The 23,842-nt window shown below is 37.7% G+C and overlaps 1 protein-coding gene across 2 annotated transcripts in view; it reads left to right on the forward strand.

Moving 5' to 3' along the window:
* The first annotated feature begins 8,561 nt into the window (after positions 1-8,561).
* Lnpk (lunapark, ER junction formation factor) overlaps positions 8,562-23,842 on the forward strand; it is a 51,281-nt gene continuing 36,000 nt past the window's right edge. The window contains exons 1-4 of one of the 2 annotated variants that reach the window (XM_051184455.1): positions 8,562-8,634; positions 14,353-14,438; positions 17,265-17,306; positions 18,216-18,403. In XM_051184455.1, the coding sequence (XP_051040412.1) occupies positions 14,412-14,438; positions 17,265-17,306; positions 18,216-18,403 (257 nt within the window). In that variant the 5' untranslated portion in view covers positions 8,562-8,634; positions 14,353-14,411. The remainder of the gene's footprint in view (positions 8,635-14,352; positions 14,439-17,264; positions 17,307-18,215; positions 18,404-23,842) is intronic. The other variant, XM_051184454.1, reaches the window with a different exon arrangement.

Below are 23,842 nucleotides of genomic sequence, written 5' to 3' on the forward strand. Positions count from 1 at the left end.
GGGGCCATTGAAGTGGCTTTAAGGCAGTAGGTGGGAGTGTAACACGTTAAAGAGGGATACTGGAGGGCAGGTTAGAGAAGACATGGCGCAATGGGTAGGAAGATGTTTATGGGTTGAGGTGTGTGTGTGTGTGTGTGTGTGTGTGTGCGTGTGTGCGTGTGAAACAATAAAATATATGTAAGAAAATACCATAAAGAAACCTGTTACTCTGTAAACTAGAATAAAATTAAAAATTAAAAGAAAATTGAAGCTATTTTAGTATCAAGTTTCTTGTAGCTGGGGTGAATGTGGTTTCTCCCATCTTGTTTGTAGCAAGGTTTGCAGGAAGAAGAGGGCTGTTAGAATGCTTCTCCTGCTTACTACATGGAGCTCCTCTTTCTACAGCAATTTCCCAGTGCGAGACTCTTGCTTGTCCTTTACAACTGTGTCTCTGGCATGCTGGTGTGCTGAGAATCATGCTTTCCATTCTTGGCTTTCAGTGACTGAGGCTATGAGGGGTGTGGCAGGCTTGTTCACACTTGTGTTTATCTTGGTTACTGGGTGTTCACTTCTTCCTCGATCTTGGCTCTCCCCGCCCCCATACAAGTTCAGCACACTTAGTTCCTGTCTTGTTGCTTCCCCAGTGAGTGGTGGCTTCTTTGGGCTGCTCTTGAAGAACCTCAGCTTCAGGCTCCTGATACTCTTCTCTCCATTTCTCTGCCTATAGTATATCCGGCTCCTAATCACATCTCCACAGTCTACTCAGACATTATACATTTCATTCAACTTTAGTATCTAGACATTTTTTCTAAAGGTATATGGAGCAGTAATCTACATTCACCTAGAATGACTGTTTACTTCAGTAGAGTGTGATGGATGAATCCAAATTGGCAAACAACGTGTGCCAGTGTGACCTTGCAGATATGCTACATAAAATCCTCTCTGATGAACTATTTTTGCTTATAAGAAAGGTTTTTCTTTTTTCTGCAGTTAACACAATGCCATATTTTAAATTTTTAAAAATAGCGGAGAGGGAGGAAGCGAGGGAGGGAAGGAGGGAGAGAGGGAGGGAGAGAGGGAGGGAGGGAGGGAGAGAGAGAGAGAGAGAGAGAGAGAGAGAGAGAGAGAGAACTCTATGCCATGGCACAAGTATGGATGGTGGATGTGAGAAGATAATTTGTATGGGTTAGTTCTCTCCCTCAACCATGTGGGTTATTGACTCAAACTCAGGAAGTCAGGCTTGGTAGCAAGTGACTTCACTCACTGAGCCATTTAGCTAGCCCCAACTATCCCAAACACACATTTAATACCTTGAAGTAACATTTATCACATTGTTCTGTAGGTCAAAAATCCAGACAGTGTAGCTTAATTGGTTCTCTGTTTTAGGTTTCATATGATTTAAATATCAGTAGGATTTCTGTTTGATGAGAAGAGTGTTTGCAGGTTTACTCAGGGAGTTTAATCACACAGCAGTAGAACTGAGTTCTTATTTGCCAGCTGTTAACCAGGTGAGCTTCTAGAGGATAACTGCACTCATTGGCTCCTGGCCTTTTCCCTCTGTTATCAAAAGTGATAGATGAAGTACCAAATCCTTCTTATGATTTGATTATCTCTGATTATTTCCTATCTCATCTTTTTGCCTATTTCCCCCTCTTCTGCTCTCTCTCTCTCTCTTTCCCCCTCCTTCTCTCTCTCTGTCTTTCTCTCCTCCTTTCTTTGACCAGGGAAGTAGTTCAATTGGCTCCACTCAGATTGTCCAGGAGAACTTTCTCCTTCAAAAAGTCTATAACTTTAATTTCTTCTGTAGATTTTTTTGATAGCTATGTTTGAATTATTATTTTATTGACTAACCAGAGTTAAGAATTTTACAGGAATACTTTAGAATCCTGACTATTTCAAGGCAAGAAATATAATGAAAATGAGAACAAATTTGGAGAGTAAGAGGCTTATATGGGACCAAACAATGTTCCAGAAAGAAAGGCTTACATGAAAGGAAATGAGTATACACAAAGAAAGTTGAATGAAAATCCAATTGGATACTTTTTTTTGGGGGGGGGAGGGGTGGAGTAAGGTTCTTGAAAACCCCATTCCAAAGATAAGACAAATAGAAGGCAATGATAATGACAATTGACCATGGAAAGGCAAGTATATTAACTCTTTTTATGAGGCTAGCTAGGCTGCCCTTGTTACTAAAATCAGAGAAAGATCTTAACAACGACAAACAAAAAAATTTACAAGTCTACACCATTTGTGAAAGCTCTCTATATCTGAAGCAAAATAGCATATCAAACCCCGAAATACATAAAAAGGATAGTAGATTATCAGAAAAGAAAGCCAGTCACAAGTATTTCACACATATATGACTTTTTTGATTTATAAGCAAATGCTATGGTTGGTTGTACATGTCCCACAAAGGCCCATGTCTTTAAGCTTGCTTACCAGATTGTGCTGCTGTTGGCAGGCAGTAGATATTCCCCATGGGGGGGGTGTACAACTACAGTTCTCAGCTTTTCTCTAATTAAAAAAAAATAAAACAAAGTTCTAGAGTGAAGGAAAGCAAAATACAATTTTAGAAAAAAATTTAAGTCAATGTAGAAGAGCAAGAAGAGATCTCTGAAATAGGAAACAGGAATTACTAATAAAGAAAAAGACCAATAAATTTACTTCATTAGGAACTTTTCCCCATCAAGATATTATTAGGAGAGCAAAGAGATGAACCTTAAAGTGGGGAAAACCACTCATAACATGTAAATACACTAACACAAATAAATAAGAAAATACCAACAACACACTATATACACAGGAAAACACTGAATAATGAGAAAACTTCCATGTGAAGGTAATTGGCTTTTCATTAAAAGAAAAGAAATTCGAGATAGAACATTTCTTTGGTTGGTGTACTATATCCACTAGATGGGTGAAAATTAAAATATCTGAAAGCATCAAGTGTTGGTGAGGGCAGGCTACATTATGAGTTGCAGTGCCTTACTGTACACACATTTTCTAGTTTTTTTTGGAAACAATGGACTAACTACACAAAGCAAGGGCTTTTATAATATTTCCTTACCATCATTGCTTAGCATGAATCAAATTAGCATGCCTTTAGATTGCATTATGTTAGAATGCTTGATTTTCAAAATTACTGCTTGAGTTGCTGGTTTAAGCCTCATAAAAACTGTTAAATTTTGTCTTGGAATTAGGACAAAATTTCAAACAATATTAGAAATAGTCCTAAATATACTTCTGTCATTTTGCACTATTTATCATATTACTGATAATAAAAATAAAAATCCTGATTAACCCTGAAAAATGTTGAAGCTATAAAGAAGCTGTTCTCAATCTTTAGGTCAAGGACCCCCAGGTGTTGAATTACCCTTTCATAGGGGTCACTCAAGACCATTGGAAAACACAGATATTTACATTATGATTCATAATAGTAGCAAAATTACATATGAAGTAGCAACAAAATAATTTTATGGTCGAATGTGGTGATTTTTGTTTATGATCTAACAAAGTTTACTTGAGGATCAGAGCAAAGTGCTAGCCACACTAGGTAGCTACAGAGGCCAGGCAGTGGTGGCACATACCTTTAATCCCAGTACTTAGGAGACAGAGGCAGATGGATCTCTCTAAGTTCAAAGCCACCCTGGGCTACACGAGCTTGAATCTATCTAAAAGAGAAACAGAGCTCACACAAAGGTGATCCCAGCACTTGGGATCACATACCTTTAATCCCAGCACTAGGGAGATGGAGACAGGAGTGTTACGGCTGGGCAGAGAGGGGAATATAAGGTGGGAGGAGACAAGAGAGACGAAGTCTGAGGATGCAGTCTGAGGACAGGATCACCCCTTTGGTCTGAGCATTTGTAGAGGTAAGAACTCTAGTGGCTGGCTGCTCTGCCTCTCTGATCCTTCAACTTTCACCCACCAATAACTGACTGAGTTTTTATTAGACCAATTAGAATTCATGCTACACTGAGGGTCACCACAACAGGAGGAACTGTGTTAAAGTGTCAAAGAGTTAAAGAAGATTGAGAACCACTGTTTTATAGTATAAAATGCTTAGACAAGATTTAAAAACAAACAAAAAGCACATTTATCAAATTTAGTGTATATATACCTGTTTTGTTTTGTTTTTAGAGACAGGGTTTTTCTGTGTAACAGTTCTAGCTGTCCTGGAACTCACTCTGTAGACCAGGCTGGCCTCAAACTCAGAGATCCATTTGATTGCCTCCAGAGTGCTGGAATTAATGGTGTGCACCACCACTGCCTGGCTTCATTTTTGTATTTAATTAATGGTAAATTATACTTATGTTAAGAAATCATTTTAAAATAAAATTTCTTTATGACTTACTATCAGAACAGAATAGCCATTTGCAACAAAACAGTTTTCTAAAGTTCATAGAGAAAGATGTACAGGAATTGGTAATATAACTCAAAGATAGATTGCATGCTGTCATGCTTCAGGCCTTGTATCTTCAACAATGCAATACATACCAAGAAACAAAAGCAAGAGTGCAAAGAGAAGAGAGAGAAATGGCTGTAACTTCTTAGTACCATTTTATTTGTCTATTTACTTATCTTAATATATAATGAATGGAACCTAGGTCCTGGTGCATGCTAGGCAAGTAATGGGCCAATGAGCTACACTTCCATTGTCTCAATAGCTGTTTTCTTTGATTGAAAAATAGATTTTCCATTCAATATAGCTTCATTACCATTGCCCCTCGCTCCACTTCTCCCTGTACCTCCCTACTTCTCTTCCCATCTAGATCCACCCCCTTTTTGCCTCTCATTAGAAAACAAGTAGGTGGGGGCTAGGGTGATGGCTCAGTGGTTAAGAGTACTAGCTGTTTTTCCAGGGGACCTGGGTTCAATTTCCAGCATCCACATGGCAGCTCACAACTGCCTTGTAATTCCAGCTCCAAGGGATCTGACACCCTCACACAAATAGACATAACACAAAAGTACAGTAAAAATAGTGATTTTTATGTTTTCTCAAAATAGAAAACAAACAGGCATCTAAGAGGGAAAAAGATAAAGTAAAACCAGACACTATGGAGCAGGACAAAACAAACAGTAGGAAAAAAGTCCAAAAACGGTACAAGAAACATATAGATGCAGAAACCCACTTGTTTGAACACTTAGAAATCCCATAAAAACACAAATTTGGAAGTTGTAACAGATACATAGGACCTGAAGGGTAAAAACGAGAAAAAATTAGAAAAAGAAGAAAAGAAAAAGCATATACAGGACATTATGTAGCAAGGAACCTTGAAAGATGTCACTGAGTATGTTTCTGTTGGCCATCTACTGCTGGGCCTGTGATTTACCCCTAAGAGAAGTTCGTTTCCCCACCTGGTGAGTAAAGTCTTTAATAAGTACCTTGGTGATTCCCATGCAGTTAGTCTCTGGCACCATCGGACCATGGCCTGAATAAACTTAGTAATAAAAAAGTGGCACTTATTAAAAATACAAATTTCAGGTCCCACAAGAGACAGGAATCTCCAAGGGGGAGTCTGAGAACTTGATTTTTTAACAAGGGCCCCTGGTGATTCTCATGGAAACCTGTGCCATGGCTATGGTGACTTCTACTTTGTATTTTCTATTCTGACTGTAAAGACAAAATAGCTTACTTAGAGTAAAGGCAGTTTTATTGGAAAGAAACTGGCTATCCGGCAGAAGGGTAATACATTTTTGTTTTTCTCGGAGTTTTTGGTGTTTCAGACCTATAAATCCAACTGTTTACAGTTCCCTTTGAAGTCATGAAAACATCCTAACCTCTTTGTTCAAGTCAAAATCACCATTTTCCTCTAACCTTGGCTCTTTTCCAGTGTCCTCCATATCTCAATGGTGGCATTGGTAGTGATCTAATGGACCACCAGAAATCTCCAGATATTTTTAATTTCTCTTTCTTTAAGTCTTGATCCCAATCTGTCATCAGGACCTTTCATTTACTTTCTAATTTGTTCCATTTGCCCTACTTATTTCCATTTCCTTGTTCTTATCTCATTTCACGTGGACTGTGTCCAACTTCACCCATCACTTGTATATTCTAATTTGTCCAGTATTGACCATGCTTGTGCTCCCACACTGTAGCTGGGATGATCTTGTTTTGCTCCTATCAAATCTTCTGTTTTCTCAAGAAAAGGATTAACTTTTACTTTTTAAAAGACAAGGCCAGAAAAAAGATATTTTAGTGTGGTGCCCAGTTTCACACTGTATCACTGTCTCCCTGTAGTCTGTGATCCAGTCACAATGGCCTCTTTTTAGTCTCTTAGGCTTGCAATGCCTGCTTCTAACAAAAGGCCTTTACATGCCATTCCTTGTGCTTTTCCGCAGTTATGCTTCTTATTCTTCGTATCTGAGTGTGACTTCCTTAAGGAAGCTTTCTCTAACACACCTGACCAGATTGATGAATGCCCCTCTTGTGTTCATAACACTTAAGAAAACTGAACTTTTTTGCTGAATTAAACCACTTTATGATTCCATCAGCTTGCATAGTTTGTTTCCTCTCTCAAAATATTCTCTGGATTTCACTTCCATAGATGCAGTCCTGTAAATTTCAGACTTAGTAAGAAGCCATTCTTAAGATCTGGATTTGCTAAAGCAGCTGTTTGCCTGGCTTTTTGACACCATCCCTGGCTGCTGTGCTACGTGCTAACACCTTGAACACAGGTTTATACAACAACACTTGCAGTTTTTCTCCCAATCCTGTCAGATGCTTTATTACAGCTATTTTATGTTTCCTTATACTTAACATAGGGTCTTGTTCACAGTCTGTAGTTTGGCAATATATCCCATGTTGAGTTCTCTGCTTACCTTCCCTCACTGTCCCTTGACAAACTCCCTTTCCACTCCCCTTTTCATTTCTTTCGTGGTACTGAGGACTGAGCCTAGGGCCTTGTACACACTAGATAAGTGTACTACCACTGAGATATAGCCTCAGTGCAGATATTACCTCTCCATATACAAGACAAATAGGTATAGTGCTGTCTTTAACAGGGTATATATCTTCCTACTTTGTTTCCTCAATTGAAAAATGATACCTACCTTGAAAGATTTGGGGGATGACTTTTAGAGTTTACGTTTTCCTTTTAAATGTGGCTAGGTTAAATCCTTTTCTAACATAATTCCCCTAGGACATTTCCTCTCAAGATCAGATTTTTAGGCTCTCCTGTATCCAGCTAGCTCGTCTCTGTCTTGCTGTCCTGTTTTATTTGGAAACTCCCTTTACGACAGACCTTGAGGGCTCAATGAAAAAACCAGAGGACAAAGTATTAGCAAGAGTCAAACATGTTCTTTCCTGTTCTCTTGAGGAAGGATGTGTGTGGGACGACAAGACGCAGCTGCATAGCCGCACAAGATTTAAATACTTAGAAACTGGGAAATAAAATAAAATTTCCAAATCAAAACTGGTGAGGGTGTTCATTTCCTTCCAAATTTGTGAGGTGACTCACACTGCACACTAAAGCTCTCTCTTCCAATTCTTTTTATAGAAATGTAACTGAAGATTTCAGCATTTAGAGAACCATTTTACAAACTAGATATACTACATCTATGTTGTCTTCTCCTTCTTTGTCCATGTCATCATTGTAAACATAGATATTATACTTGTTATCCTTTGAAAATCAGAAAGTATTAGTAATTAACGTCGAACCCATAAAAATGATTGCACATAGGATAAAATATAAAATTTGTTGATGTTTCCCTTCTTATGCATTCACATTTCTAGTTTTTTTTCCCTCCTCATTCACGTGTTGTTTATTATTGATACTCGCAGTTGACTAGGATACTTAACATTTCAAATCTTAGGGAAATACAGCGTGATGGTTTTATGCAGGCCCAGTTAGTCAGAGCTTTTGGAAGTGTTCTTGAAGTTAAATTGTGTGTAAAGATGGAAAGCTCAGCCTCTGTTGCTACCCACAGATTTGAAAAGAACATCCTTAGCATTTGAAGCTCATCTCACTCTGGTGAGGTAAACCCCCCAGTCATCAAAGGACCCTTTTTGACGTCTGTGAGCAACGAAAGCCTCAAGCCCTCATAGGGTCTATGTCTCCACTAGCTTGCTTGGGATTGGGCTGAGCTATGTAGCATAAACCTTTTTTTGCTGCGTCCTGGATGACAGCTGATCTGGGACCTCAGGTACCTGCTCTTTTTTTTCAGACACCCTAGTCTAGACCCTCCCCTTTGTCCTCTCCACTCTTCGCTCTCGCTCAGAAAGTCTGGGACAATCGGGATCAGTGTCTTTCCCAGGCGAGACCTGGGGGAGGGGGCACGCTGTTCAAAGGAAAAGGACGCAAAGGAAGAATAAGAATCAAATACTAGCCATCGGAACAGCCATAGCCTGCAGTGACCTAAAGACCGACATCCTACGCTGGCTGCGGAGGATACGCAGCCTGAGCACTCCGGCCAAACGCGTCGCTGTCACACACCAACGGCTGGGCGGGCCGGATCACGTGACGGGGGAGCGGCGCGCGCCGGCCTCGGCGCCCATTGGCTGGCGGCGGGAGCGCGGGGTTTGATGGGAAGGCATTGGCCGGGCCCATCGCTCTGTCAGTAGCTGCTGCTGCCTGCTCCAGGGGCGGGGTACGCGGTGGCGACCCAGGCTTGCCGGAGCGGACGCCGGGTCCGGGCGGCTCCTGCTTTCCTCAGGTAGGACAGTGAGGGAGAGGGCCGAGTAGATGGAAACTCTCTGGGCCGCGGGAAGCAGCCCCGGGTTCCTCTGCGCGCCGGCCCGAGTGTCTCCGCCCATGCCAAGTGGCCTAGGGCTCGGCGGCGGCTGGGGACACGCGGCGGGACTGAGCCCCCGTACACGGGTGCCCCCTTCTCGGATGGATTGCCCAGCACAGCTGCCCGAGAGTCTCCGAAGTGCACGAGACCCGGCTCTGCCTCCCCCAGGCCGGGGTTCTCTCGGCTGTGTTCTCAGGGATTCCGTGCAGTGGTTGTTAGGAGCCCAAAGCCTTGGCCCCACCTGTGATGAGAAGTGCCTGAAGGTCCTAGGAAACACATCCCTAGTTGAAATGGTCACCTTCAGTGCTCTGATCTCCCCCGCGACAACTCTAGCTGGCAAGATGGGAAGGACTGAAAACTGTCAGTGTCATGCTGCTCAGTCCGCGTGTGGGCGTGGACTGTGAGCGACTTAAGAGGAGCAGCTCCACGACCATTGTCCTTATTTGTTAGAGGGACAGCTGCCGGTCTGAGGGGTGGAGGGGAAGGATGAAGGTGAGTGGTGTTAGGGACTGCCAGGGCAAAGCGACTCCAGACACATCAGTAGGTTTAATCCTTAATGATGAGTTTTTGGACGGAGAGTTTGGGTTGCTTAATTTAAGTTTTGTGTGCAGTTGTGAGCAACACCTGTGACTCACTGAGTTTTCCATGTTCTTCCTTTTTGGCTTCTGGTTTGTTGTGCTTAGAATCTATTGGTTTTTTTTTGTCTCAGTGACCTCGATGTCAGCGTAGACAAAATTGCCTAGAGGTGTAATGGATTGTGAGTAAAGTTAGTTTCAGGCATATGTTGAAGCAGGCAGGCAGGACTAACTCCTATTCCCTAAAGGTCTCCTTAGTGTCTTCTTAGGGAAACGGAGTTGATTTTGAATACATTTTCTTAAACAAGAGTGGCTCATTTAAACGTAGAGTTTTAAAAAAGTTCCTTGACATCTATTGTCAGCACAGTAGTGCTTTTAATAATGTATACAGTGTTTATGTGTTGGAAGAAAACAAGGAAGGACAGATGACTGTCCTATAGAAATCTTCTGTGTTCTCTCTCTCTCTCTCTCTTTTTATTTTTTTTGGTGGCAATCATCTCACACATCTGAAGAGGTGTGCTTCTTTTCATTTATTTTTGGCCAATAAACCTGTTTTAAGAAATTTCAGAATTGTCTATTTGGATATTCGAAAGCAATTTTGAACAAGTTACATTTAATCCTAAGTTTCGTAGTATCACATGGAAGTGCTGTTGAAGATGACTAGTTTATATTTAAGTTCAGAACTTAAGTTAAACCACAAAGCTCTCTTGCTGTTTGCAACGAAGGCCTACAAGTTTATTATAATGAGGAGTATTTTTCTTTATTTCCATGCTACAGTAAATGAGAAGAATATTTTCAGTAAAGATACAAACTTATTTGTATACATTTTAAGTTATGAAATAAGTGCTCATTTTATAAAAGTTAGGCATGTGCTTCATTTAAATATTACAAGTGATTTTTTTTTTTGGTAATAGCGTAGCAATGGCTACAATTTGTTAAGCACTATTCTGAATACTTAAGTGATAAATAATTTTGATTAACATATCATTCCATGGACTATAAATATTTTTGCTGCTTTATAAACCAAGGCTTAGAGAATTTAAGTAATTTACCTAAGATCATATAACTAGTATATGGTTGAGCCATGTTGTGAGGCATTATCCTATAGTTTTCATGTGAGTTGAAATGAGTTGAGAACTCAAGAAAGACAGTTAAGATTTTAAGTTCTGTCACTTAAACCTGAGTGTGGAGAACAATAGAAAATATCTTTTGGTAGGCATTGTTGCTTATTGAAAAACACACTTAGGGGCTTGGAGAGATGGCTCAGAGGGTGGGAGTACTCAGAGCACCCACATGGTGGTTCACAGCCATCTGTAACTCTAGTTCTAGGGTGTCTAACATCTTCTCTGACTTCTCTTTCTGGGCACAAGGCACACATATGGTGCACATATACACACAAGCAAAACACTCATACAAACAAAATTAAATCAATCTTCAAAAAATAAAACACATTTAGATGCCCCAGTCCTTAAGGTTGTACATGCTAAGTCCCATTGCGATATCAGAATTGGAAAGAGATGTACAGATTGGGGACAAGCCGCTTCAGGTCCAGTTATTGGCATGTGGGTGATTTATGCTTTGCTAGAGATGGATTAGAAAACAGCAATGACTACGGTAAGAGAAACACTTTCTTCTGAGTAATTACCATGTTATCAGGCACTGGGATAAATAGTCTAGGACATTTTATTTAAGCCTTTCACTGTTTAAGAGGATTCTAAGTATCCCTCTTTTGCAGATGTGGAAGTTGAGAAGTAGGGATGTTTAGGTAAATTGCTCATTGTTTCACAGTAAATGATGGGCAATCAGAATTGGAGTTAAGATGTTTAGATGGAAAGGACAGAAGCACTGGATGGGATAGAAAAGTGAACTTAATACTGTTGAAAATATTAATTAATTTGTGTTTCATATCTGTTAAAAACTATCATGTGCATATCATTTATAGTAAATCAGCTTAATAATACTAGAATTTGATAGAAAAAATTCTGACTCAGTAAGAATTGATTCTTTGGGTAGGAGAGAAAAGCATGTGGGACTAGGAAGATTGAGTAAGGGGAGGAATAGACAAGAGGAGAGAGAGAGACAGAGAGAGAGAGAAAGAGGAGAGAGAGAACATGAAAGAGGGAGCCATTATAGGTTTGGAGAGAAAACAGAACCTAGAGAAAAGTCCGGAGACCTACAAGACTGACCCCAACTAACAATTTGAGCAACAGTGGAAAGGCTACCATAAATGCCCTTTCCTGATAATGACATCAATGACTAACTTATCCACCATCATGGAGCCCTCATCTAGTAGCTGATGGAAACAAAAGCAAACACCCACAACTAAACATTGAGCCGAACTGGAATCCAGATGCAAGAGAGGGAGGACAAGACCAGGCTGCAGAAACAGCTGACCTGAACAAGGAGTAGCTAATGGACCCCCAGACTGATAGCTGGGAATCCAGCATGGGACTGACTCAGACCCCCCTTGAACATGGGTCTCAGCTAGAAGGCCTGAGCTGTCTAAGGGACCTCTGACAGTGGAACCAGGATGTATTCCTGGTGCACAAAAGGATTTTGGGGGCACATTCCCCATGGAGGGATACTCCCTTAACCTAGGGACAGGAGAGAAGTCCTAGTCCCTATTCCAAATGACTTGACAAATGTAGATGACTCCTCCTGGAGGGCATCACCTTACATGTGGAGTGGGGGTGGGTGGGTGGGAGGGGAGGGTGGTGGTGGGGCATTAGAGGGTGGGAGAGAGGGAAAGAGGGAGGGAGAGGGAACTGGGATCGATATGTTAAAAAAAAAAGAATGCTTAATGGATATAAAAGCATGGATTTAATGACTATCACTATATTCCAGAGGATAAATTTAAAAACACATAAAACATCTTCAAACAAATAATTGATATAAAAATAAGTATTTATTATAAATTATGAGTATAGTTTGTATACTCATTCAAAAGGTAATAAATATACAGTAACAATTGTTTTAGGCCAGTTGCTCTAAAAGTTCTAACTGGAGTCCTATTAATTTAACAAGCCATTTAACTTCTCTCTAATGCAGATTTTAGCACTCAGATTTAATCCAATAAAGGAATTGGGCTACCCGATACATTGCCATAATACTGCTTGTTGTGTTGATAACTCATTTTCAGTTTTAGCAGCTCTGCTTATCAACTATTTAAGAAGGTCAAAGATACTTTCATATATTTTATTTCTCTCTGTTTTTATTTTTTATGGTGCTGAGAATTGAGCCCACGATTCCACACATACTAGGCAATTGCTCTATTTCTGAACTGTATCCTCAGAAGTCTATATCTTATACATAGATATTCCAGTCTATATAGATATATTCCAGCCTACAATGTATACGTATTCTGCACTTCTGATTTTATGCTGTTGGGAATAACTGGTTGCATTAAAAAAAAAATCAAAATTAAAAATGCAGTGTTTTATTTTGCTGCTTAATATCTTTGGAGCTTAACATATTATTTCTTTAGCCTCAGGGTCTTAATTTGTGAAGTGGGGGAATAGTATCTAAATGAAAAAATTCTTGCAAACCATCTGTTTTAAGGCCTCTTAGAGATCTAGTGCTAAGTGTGTAACTGATGTTGTCATTAATTTCAAACAGTAAAAGGCCATCTGTGCCAGGCAGGGCATGATGGTACAAGTTTGTAATGCCAGTACTCAGGAGGCTGAGGCAGGAAGGTAGGAGTTGAGGGTAGGCTAGACTATCTAGGGAGACTCTGTCTATGGCTACAAACTTGACATGGAAGGATATAGTTCTTTAGATACCATACATTAGTTTCAAAATAGTGGGGTGATGTGTAATTTGAGGATGTCAAATTAAGTAGTTGATCTGAATAGCTTTCCATCTGCCTTAGGGATTATTTTTAGATTAAGGTTTTAAGGTTTGTTTAATGTCTTGCTCAGAAATGTATTCTTTTTGTTCATTAGAGCTCCAGAATACCTCATAATCACATTTTATAAGTTTGAACACTGAGCTAATATTGCAGGATTAATATTATTTAGTTTGAACTTAATTGTTGTTTACAAAATTATGTTTGTCTGCTTCAGAATGTTGTAGAACAGTTAATATTTTTGTCCTGAAGAGTCACTTTGTAAATGAAAGTACTTTATAATTAGGCGTCCATTACTTTTCCAAGAAAAGAAACTCTTAAAATAGGTATGCCTTGAGCCAATTCTGACATATAAATAGTGTTGAAGTTCTTACAGGGTGTTGATTATTATTTTTTATGGTTAAGTTGTGGGGGATATACTTATAAAAAAAAGTGTGTATACACTTGTGTGTAAATGAAGTAGTTTTACACACTGATAAGCATATACTTTTACCCGATAAAAACATTCAATTTGAAGGTACAATTTTACCATTTCAACTTAAAAGAGTAAGAAATTCTGTAGCATTTATCTGTTAAACTGATTTATGATATTATCATTTCTGAGTCTTTATACAACATTTGAGAATCATAAAGAAACAAAGGGAATACACAGCTATCTGAAATGGAGGTCATCTAGCTCAAGCGTTTTAGACTTTTAGTAGTACATGCTTAACTGGGTATTAAACAGCAGTGGTTTTAGAAACAGGAGCCAGAAGTTTGAAGATTGAAGGACTTTAGGGTATGTTTCTTATGTGCTACTGGACAAATCACTAACTGTTGTCATTGAGTTTTCTTATCTCCAAGGTGATTGCACTAAAGGCTGTTGTGTGACAAACTATTGACATTATTCACTTTAATTAACAAAGTAATTAAGACTCAAACTATTGAAGGATTCATTATTTTATAACAAGAATAACACAGGGAAACTACTTTAAAAATAGAACGCCTGTAGATACGTCTATACTTCTAAAATGATTTGTCATTAAAAATTTCCAACACTATTTTTACCTTTAAATCTGATCTCACTTTGAATATACCAGTGGCTATCTGGATTAAAGTTTCGTTTAAGTGGAGGCCAACAAATACTTTATGGTATTTTAATATAGTATTGAAACATAAAAATTATAAGACAATGTGCTGTGTATTTAACTGAAAAATTTAAAATATTTGCTTTGTTTCTAGCTGTTTCTTTTGGACAATCCATGATATTTACTACTGTGCCAAGTTTCTACAAATAAAAGATGGGTGGATTATTTTCTCGATGGAGGGTAAGAAAACATATTTCTGTACTGCAAGTTTTCAAGTCTAACATAAAAATGTTACATAAAGGTTTTTGCAAAGGTCTCCTTTGGGGTTTACTTTTTGGTAAGTTTGATATTATATATTTAATTTCATTTAACTCCATGTAGAGTTACTTCTTTGGACATTATTTTGGTAGTTCTATTTATTTTATGGATATCTAATGTCTTTAGTAGTTCATTTTTATGTATTTTATGCAGATAGTTTTTTTCTCATATTGCCCAAGTTCCATGCATATTCTAAAAGTAGCTGAATTTAAAAGCTTTATACCATACGTATGGTTTTTATAGACTAATCTATTTAAACTTTTTACTTATTTATCTGCTTATTTATTTATTTTGGAGACAGACTTTTTACTGTGCAGCCTTGAACTCACAGGAGTTTGCCCTGCCTCTGCTTCCCTAGTGCTGGGACTCAAGGAATTGAATTTTTTTTTAGCATGTCACATAAACTTACTGATGTTACACTAAATACACTTTTAGGAGTTATAGTTTGAACAAAATTAAAAATGAAGATCTTATTAAGTCTTTAGAGAAAGTATCTTAAATTTAGAGATATAAAATATAAACTATATTGATAAATACTTTTAAATGGAAGAAGAAATAATATAGGTCAGGATAACCTAAGTTACTTATTAATTATTCTAATAATAGAGACTTGTGATATATGATTTAGCTTTTGACTTGTTAGATTAATCCATGTTTTAGATTTGTGTTATGTTGCCTTCCTCTTTAAAAAAAAACCCATAGGTAAAATTGCATGCATTTATTATGTGCAACATGTTGTTTTAAAGTGTGTACATTACATTGTTTAGATCTAGCTAATTAACATATGCATTAACTCACATTGTAAATGGAGTTCTTAATTGGTCTAATTAATAAAAACCGGGAGTCAGATAAAGATGAAAATGCTGAGAGATGAGAGAGAAGGAGCAAACCACTGCCACACCCTACCTCCTTTGTGTCTCAGCAGATAAAAGCACAAGTTCCCGTTTCCCCCACTTAGCTTACTTCCTGTCTGTCTGTACAGACCTCCAGAGCTCTATGTTTAGCTAGTGGCAAGCACCATTCTCTGACCTTCAGACAGGCTTTATTTGTACAAGCAAGATATCACCACATCACATAATTATACTTTTTGTGGTGAAAAACTTAACATTCCCTCTATTAGCTTTTTTCAAGAATATAGTATATCAGGACCAGAGAGACGGTTAAGAGCACCTGTTGCTCTTGCAAAGAGTCTGAGTTCAGTTCCTAGTACCCCAGTCAAGTCATTCACAAACTACCTGGAATTCCAGTTTCAGGGATGTGTGTGGCACCTCTGGCTTCCCATGACACCTGTACTCAAGTGCATATGCACAGTCACACGTGTATGTGCACACTTAAAACTGAAATAAACTTTTTTGAAAAAAACTCAGTAAAAAATATAGCATCTCACTAAAGATGTAGTCACCATGCTGTATGGATCTGTAGAATTTATTCTATATGTAGTTTTATATCTTTTGACCCCTAATCTTTCAACTCTTTAATCCCCTACCTCCAATTTCCCTAGACCTTTTATTTTCTACTTCTGTGGGATCAACTTTTTTCATTTCATAGATGAATGAAATGACCTTTCTTTAAAAATCTGTGACAGACTGAGAATCTTATTATTCCTTTGTTTTTCTTATTTGGTTGACTTATATGAAGTTGCCAGCATTTTGCTTTAACATAAAAAAATTGGCAATTTTGTATGGTTCAACCTTATGTTAACAACTCTTGTAGATACTATAGCATTGGCATTTGTTACTGTCTTGATAAATATTTTCTCAGTTGTCATTTGAACCATTCTGGTTTAGATAAAAATACTTTTGGCAAATAATTTCTGTTACAAAGTATTCTTAGATATTCTTTAAAAATCTTTACAAAGCTGTGTACTTGAGGCTGAAGAGATGGCTCAGAGGTCACGAGCATTAATTGCTCTTCCAGAAGACCCTGGCTCAATTTCCAACACCCATATGGTGACTCAAAACTGTCTATAACTTTAATTTCAGGATATCCAGTGCCCTTTTCTGACCTCTGTGGGCACCAGAGATTCATGTGGTATGCAGACATACATTCTGGCACACACCTATACACATTTAAAACAAAACAAACCAACAACCCTCCCCGAACTGCATACTTTAGGAATTAGAATGAACGAAGCCTGTGGATTTTGACCTCCAGATTCAGTGTTGCAGTGTGGAATTACACAGAGCCCAAGGTGAACTTTAGCATTATTGAATTAGACTATCTTTAGTCAGTGAATATTTTGGTATGAAAATTTACTTCTTTGTATAAAAGTCTGTTCTGTTGAGGTTATTAATGGTAAAAGTAGAGCTATCACAATTGAAAGTTTCAGAAAAAGTGTTATTTTAAGAATCCTAGCTGGCCAGTGGTAGCAGACACTTAATTTCAGCAGAGGCAGGCAGATCTCTCTGAGTTTAAGGCTAGTCTGGTCTACAGAGCTTGTTTCAGGACAGCTATGTCTGTGACCTATGAATGTGGGTAACAGTTATGTCACTTGATCTGTTGGGTGGGGGGGCGGGCAGCTGGCACTAGAGCCTATACAAAGGAACCCTGTCTGGAAAAACCAAACCAAACCAAACCAAAACAAACAACAACAACAGACCCAAATCCTATGTAGTTTTAGTAATTACAATTTTTCAATTATAGTTAAAACAGGTAGACATATAGCTTGATAACACTGAGAAACCTAGCTGTTTTCTAAGTTTGTAGTAACAAATTTTAATGCATGTCTTATTTCTGTTTCTAAAACAGGCAAAACCTTCAACAGTAGAAGTTCTAGAAAATATAGACAAGGTATGTTCATTGACTCTAAAGTATTTTAATAATTTTATATTGGAGAAGAGATGTGGGAACTTAATATAGAAGAGTCCTGAGAACTTTAGTATTACATGATCTCAAAAAAAAAAAAAAAAAAAAAAAAAAAAAAAAAAGAAAAGAAAAAATCTGGTCTCAGTGCTTGCATCAAGTAATAGAATATCAAGTAATAGAGCCCGATAGAATGCAATTAAAGGAAACGTGATGTAAATCAATGTAACAGCATAATAAAGGTTGCATACTACTGTGTAACTTTTATCAGTCTGCAACAATTCTGTAGCTTTTACATTTTTCTCTTATTTAAATAGTGATTTTGCCTAGTAATATTGGGAGTAATGAATAGACTGAAATTATATAGTTTCAGTTACTGTTTTGTTTTGGTTTTTTTTTGCTTTTGTTTTTGATTTTGGAGACAGTCTCACTATATTATTCTGTCTGGCTTAGAACTGTCTGTTTAGACCAGGCTGGCCTCAAACTTGGAGAAATCTGCCTGCTTCTGCCTGCTGTGTACTAGGATTAAAGGCATTTACCACAGTACTTGGCACTTTAGTGTTACAATTTTTATTTTTTTTCTTGCCAGAATTTTAAAGGCCATAATTGGAGAATTATTATTTTTTGACTAAGTATTTGCTGATATTAGTTTTATTTCCTCTATTCTTACTAATTTGATAGATTAAAAATAATATGAAATGTTTCAGTTTAAAAAGTAATTTGTTAGGAAAGGCTTATTAGTTTCTAACTTCATTTTTAGCTTTGGAATTTGCTTTGGAATACATTTGCATTGAATTTCATTGAATTTTAGGAATCTTATGATTTTTCTGTCATGTTTTTCATTTTAATTTTTAAGTGATTTATAAGATTTAATATGGAATACCTCTCTCTTAACAGGAAATTGAAGCATTGGAAGAATTTAGAGAAAAAAATCAGAGATTGCAAAAATTATGGGTTGGAAGATTAATTATCTATTCTTCAGTTCTTTATCTGTTTACATGCCTAATTGTGTACTTGTGGTATCTTCCTGATGAATTTACAGCAAGACTTGCCATGACACTCCCATTTTTTGCTTTTCCTTTTATGTAAGTATTCTTTTTGCTGACCTTTTCCTTTTCTGACTAGATAATTTTAATATATTTTCTTTTTATTATAAAATATTGATGTCTAAGATTGAATAAGTTTGAGTTATTTTTGCAGTTTGATAACTATTCTTTTTAATTTGTAGTACAATTTTTGTTCTATAACCTAAAGGGATATCACCATTGTTACTGGTAATATTTTGTAGTTTTCTGATAGGTGTCTGTGGCTCCTTTAGGCCAGTGGTTCTCAACCCGTGTGTAGCATCAAATGACTCTTTCATAGGGATCACATACTGGATATCCTGCACATCAGACATTAACATTATGATTCATAACAGTAGCAAAATTACAGTTATAATGTAGCAATGAAAATAAGTTTACGGTTTGGGGGTCATTACAACATGAGGAATGGTGTTAAAGGGTCATAATTAGGAAGGTTGAGGCTTACTGTTGTAGGCATTGGGCATGGTGTATGGTTTATGGAGTATTGTGATGAGTGGGGAGGATTTGTAAAACTGAAATAATGTGTCTAAATGCCTCCAAGTATGTACTTTTCATCTTTACTCCCCTCTTTTTAATTATTGCTATAAGCCAGTCATTCCTTCTTAAGTATTTCATAATCTAGCACTTTATAGGAGGTATGTCTTAACTGAGGAAAAAAGTCTTTTAATTAGCAAACATTTTTGTGTTTGTGTAGACATTGGGTTATAATAGTATATAGTGAACAAAATTGAAAAAAAATCATTGCTATAAATTTTAGGCTATATATATTAAATAATAAATATGGTTAATGTTATGACAGAGAAATACAAAATGCTATGGGAACATTTAACAAGGGCCCTAACCCAGGCTCTGTGTGGGATCAGGGTTTTAGAAAGAGTCTTGTTCATGTTTTCCATTGTTCTCAAGCAGCTGAAAACAATACTCATTCATTATATCAGAGCTCAGAAATTCAAAAACTCAGGCAGATTAACTGGGTCCTTGCTTAGAATCTCATAGGCCTGAGGCTCCAGGGGTCAGACAGCATTCTATGAAGTCTCTGGTGGGAGAAACTACAGATTTAGGTTGTTGGTCGACTTCGGAACCCTTGATTTACCTGGGTAATCCATGATAATCTCCCACTTAAAATCAATAACTGTGGTTATGTCTGCACAGTCCTTTCACAGCACTTGTCTAGGTGAGACATGGCAGCAAAAGCAGTTGTAGCTGTGGCTGTAGGAGTGTGGTCACATTGCATCTGCAGTTGGGAGGCAGAGTGAGGTGAATGCTATTGCTACATTTGCATTTACCTTTTTATTAAGTCTGGGACCCAGCCCAGAGCATGGGTCTACCAACATGCAGTGTAGGTTTTCCCATTTTAGTTAAGCCTCTCAGACATGTCCAGATGCCTTTCTCCTAAGTGATTCTAAATCCAGCCAAATTGACAAGATTAACCACCACATCATTATAGCCACCGGGAGTGTGGCGCTAATAAATTAGAAGGAAGTAAGAGTGGATCTAGAGTAGGAAGCTAGAAGGATATTGCAGATGATAAAGAGAAATGATGAATGATTTATATTGGGTGGGTGGGAGAAGAACAGATGGATTGAACAAAATTGATGGATTAGAGATTTAGGAAGTAGAATTGAGAGACTTTTGGTGATTGGTTGATTATGGAGTAAAGAGGAGGAATCTCATTTCAAGGGTAAAATTCAGGTTTATAATTTGGGGGGTATTTGGTTGAGAGAATTAGCACATATCAGAATAGTGATCAACATGAGAGAAGCAGGTTTGGTGAACTGTTATATTTCCCAATTGGAGCTGTCAAATGGATGGTTAAGTATGAGAATGAAAACTAGAGAAAAATTCAGTAGAAGATAAAAATTTAGGATTTTGTAGTTTATAAATGTTAATTGAAGCCAGACCTGTAATCCCAGCTACTTGGGGGACTGAGGCAGCAGGATCACAAGTTCAAGGCCTGCCTCGATTGGAAGGGGAGTTGATCCAAGCTGTGCAACCTACTGAGACCCTGTCTCAGAAATAGAACATACAAAAGGTGGTGGGGAGCTATAGCTTATTGGTAGAACATTTGCTAGCATATATGAAGCTCAGCATTCACGTCTTAGGACCACCCCCCCCCCCCACACACAAATTTTCCAAAGCCATCATCTCTTCATAAGTATTAGGCATCTACAGTGTGTTAGGATGTAGTCGAGAGACCACAGTGATGGGAAAAGTAGTGGTAAGATTCTGCTTTTGTGGAATTTGAATTCATTTTTGATTGGCAGATGAAAAATAGAGACAACAAAGACATAATTTGAAGAGAAATATGTGCAATGAAGGAAGTCAAATGATGTGATTACAAATAGGTTTCTTGAGGAAGGTCCCAGGAGCCTTCATTTAGGAAGTAGTGTTTGAATTGAAGAACAAGTATGGAAAAAGTTGAAATTTGTGAAGACTATATGCAGCATATAGTGGTAATACACCTACAAAGTTACATATAAAGGATTATTTCCAAAATATTAGTGGTAATTCTAATGGTAGAATTTTAAGTAATTCTTTTATTCTATGTTTTCTGGTAGTGTTGAATTTTTTACATTATTGTATACTTTACATTCTAAAAACCTAACAAAATCCAGTAGTTGAGGAATGATGTTTCTAAAATAGAAAACAGAAAATATGTAGACTGTGAAATGAGTTTATACCTTATGTGAGGGGCAAAAATGATGGGTATGTTTGGAATGTGTGATGGAGAGAAAAATTCTGTGAAGTAAGCTTGGAGATTCAGACAAGATCCTGATCATGGAAGATCAAAGCTGGGGGTAAGTATTTCATAATAGGTGAAATGGGAAGCTTCTATAGTGGAAGAATAGCATGATAGAAATTACATTTAGAGCGTCAGATATATGTTGTATGAAAATTATATAAGAGGAGAGGACAAAAGTAAAATACCTAGGAAGCTGCTATACAATTTCTTTTACTTTATTTTGTTTTGAGACTGGGTCTCACTGTGTGGCAGTGGCTGTCCTGGATCTCACTGTGTACACCAGGCTGGCCTCAAATCCATAGAGACCTTGTTTTTGCCTCCTGAGTGCTGGGATTAAAGGTTTATAGCACCATGCTTGGTTTAGTAAATTTAATCTGAAGATAAAGATGAATTGGCCTGCACAGAAGTTAATAAACAACTTAGGAATGTTTTAGAAATTAAAGCTGATACAATATGATAGGAGAAAATTATATAAATATGTATGTATGTATGGTATTTAAGGTTTTGATTTAGTCTTTAGTGTGGGGCATGTTTCTAAATTTGAACTTCCAAACTCATAAAATGATCAACGTTGCATGTGCAGAGGCGAGCTCATTTATTTCTGTGTTTATCTGTGAGAACTGAAATTGAGCTCATGTATAACACTGCAGGTAAGTTTTGGGCCTCTTCATGTGCTAGGCTAGAGCTCTGTCTCTGAGCTGTATTGCCAGCCTTGCTTTAAGCTTATTTATTTCCCTTCTTTTTAGAAATCTTTTGGATTTTTAAAAAAATTCCAAAATATATGAATTTACAATGCTGAGCACTTTTACACTGTTTCCTTTCTATTTTTCATAAAAAGCAGGGAGAAAATAAAATTTAAAAATATGAGATACTTAGTTGACTTAAATATCTTCATAAAACTAGGGAAATACTTGACATTTAATTCTATAGAGCAGTTGATTTTCTGATTATAAAAGGTAATTTGTAAATGACTGTTAATTTCAGTTGCTGTCCCAAATTGTGCTTTGCTGGATCTGTTACTCAAGTCGTAACAATTACTTTTAAGACAAATAAATCACTTTATTATAATAGTTACAGTAATTATTATTGATGATCCTGGGAATGGAACCCAGTGTATCAGTGAGTTTCCATTGAGCTGTATTCTTAGTCTGAATCATTTTTAAAAATAGAAAACTTCATTAAATGTTCAAGTGTACTTAAGTGTCAAATTGATGTAACCTAGAGTCATTAGAAAAGGAAGTCTCACTTGAAGGGTTGTCTAAATCAGATTGGCCTGTGGGGGATTATCTTGATTGCTAGTTGATTAGGAAGTCCCAGCCCACTATGGTGGGGTGTGGGGTGTTATCCTTAGGCCAAGTGGTTCTGGGTTATATAAGAAAGCTGCTAAATGTGAGCCTGGGAGCTAGCCAGTAAACAGTTTTCCTCCTTCAAGTTCTTGACTTTCTGCAATGATGGATTGTAACATGTTAAGTATAAACCAAATAAAGCAGTTCTTGTCTTTATTTGCTTCCAGTTAGTGTTTTATCAGTCATAGAAAGGAAACTAGAACAGCCACATCTCTCTTCCTCGTCCCATTTATTTATTTATTCATTCTTTGTGTGTGTGTGTGTGTGTGTGTGTGTATGTGTGTGTGTGTGTGTGTGTGTGTGTGTGTGTGTGTGTGTGTACATGTATGTGTGCACGTGAGTTTAGGTCAATTGACTGCTTACTGGGTGGTAGTTCTCTTTTTCTACCAGGTGGGTCTTGGGGATTGAATGGTCTGCTGTAAGAGCCTTTGCTCACTTAGCTATCTTGCCTGGCTGTGAGGTATTACACCTTATTGTGTCCTCTGACTGATGTGTGTTGCTGTAGTTAGTGTTTTTTGATTTGATAAGTTGCAGAAACTTTTCTCACTTTGTCTCATTCACATTTGTTACCATTCTCTACTGTTGTGGATTCTATTTCAGTGAACCCTTCACTTTGGAAAGTATAGGCCAAGTTATCTAACAAAGAATAGATTGTCTTTCCAGTCAGTGACAACCAGCATGAAGCAAAATACAGGTGTGAAAGTGGATATTGTGGTAAATAAAGACTTATCACCACAGGGTATTTTATTTGTAGTGTGAGCCATTTCTTAAGCTTAGTTGGATTTTATTTTTCTTGGGGAACGGTCCTGAGGGCTGGACTAGGATTTACTTCAAGTATCGGAAACAGAAGTAAATGTATTGCTTTATTCATCATATTTTATATTGATTAGAAATTTTTATTTCTGCAGATATACAATACTTTTGGAATTGATTTTTCTGTTTTCTTTGAAATGGCATCTCATCACATAGTCCAGGGTAGCCTCCTCCTGAGTGCTGGGTGTGCTTTTACATGCCTATGTGGGTTGGTTATACAGACACACAGGCACATGTAGACATATATGCACATGCATACTAAACACTTTTGTTGTTTTTAGTGGTGCTAGGGATTGTATGTGTCAGGCAATCATTCTATCTGAGCTATGTGCTCAAACCCAAGGTTTTATTTTGAGACAGAATTTTGCTCAGTTGATCAGTCTGGCCTTGAAGTTACTTTGTAGATTGGACATTAAAGGCCTGGACTACCAGGCTTGCTCGTGTGTGTGTATGTGTGTGTGTGTGTGTGTGTGTGTGTGTGTGTGTGGGTGGGTGTGTGTTGAGTGTGCCCTCTACCCCCCCTTTAATTTTACGTGG

This window comes from Phodopus roborovskii, unplaced genomic scaffold (genome assembly GCF_943737965.1).
Source record: "Phodopus roborovskii unplaced genomic scaffold, PHOROB, whole genome shotgun sequence".
NCBI lineage: Eukaryota > Metazoa > Chordata > Mammalia > Rodentia > Cricetidae > Phodopus > Phodopus roborovskii.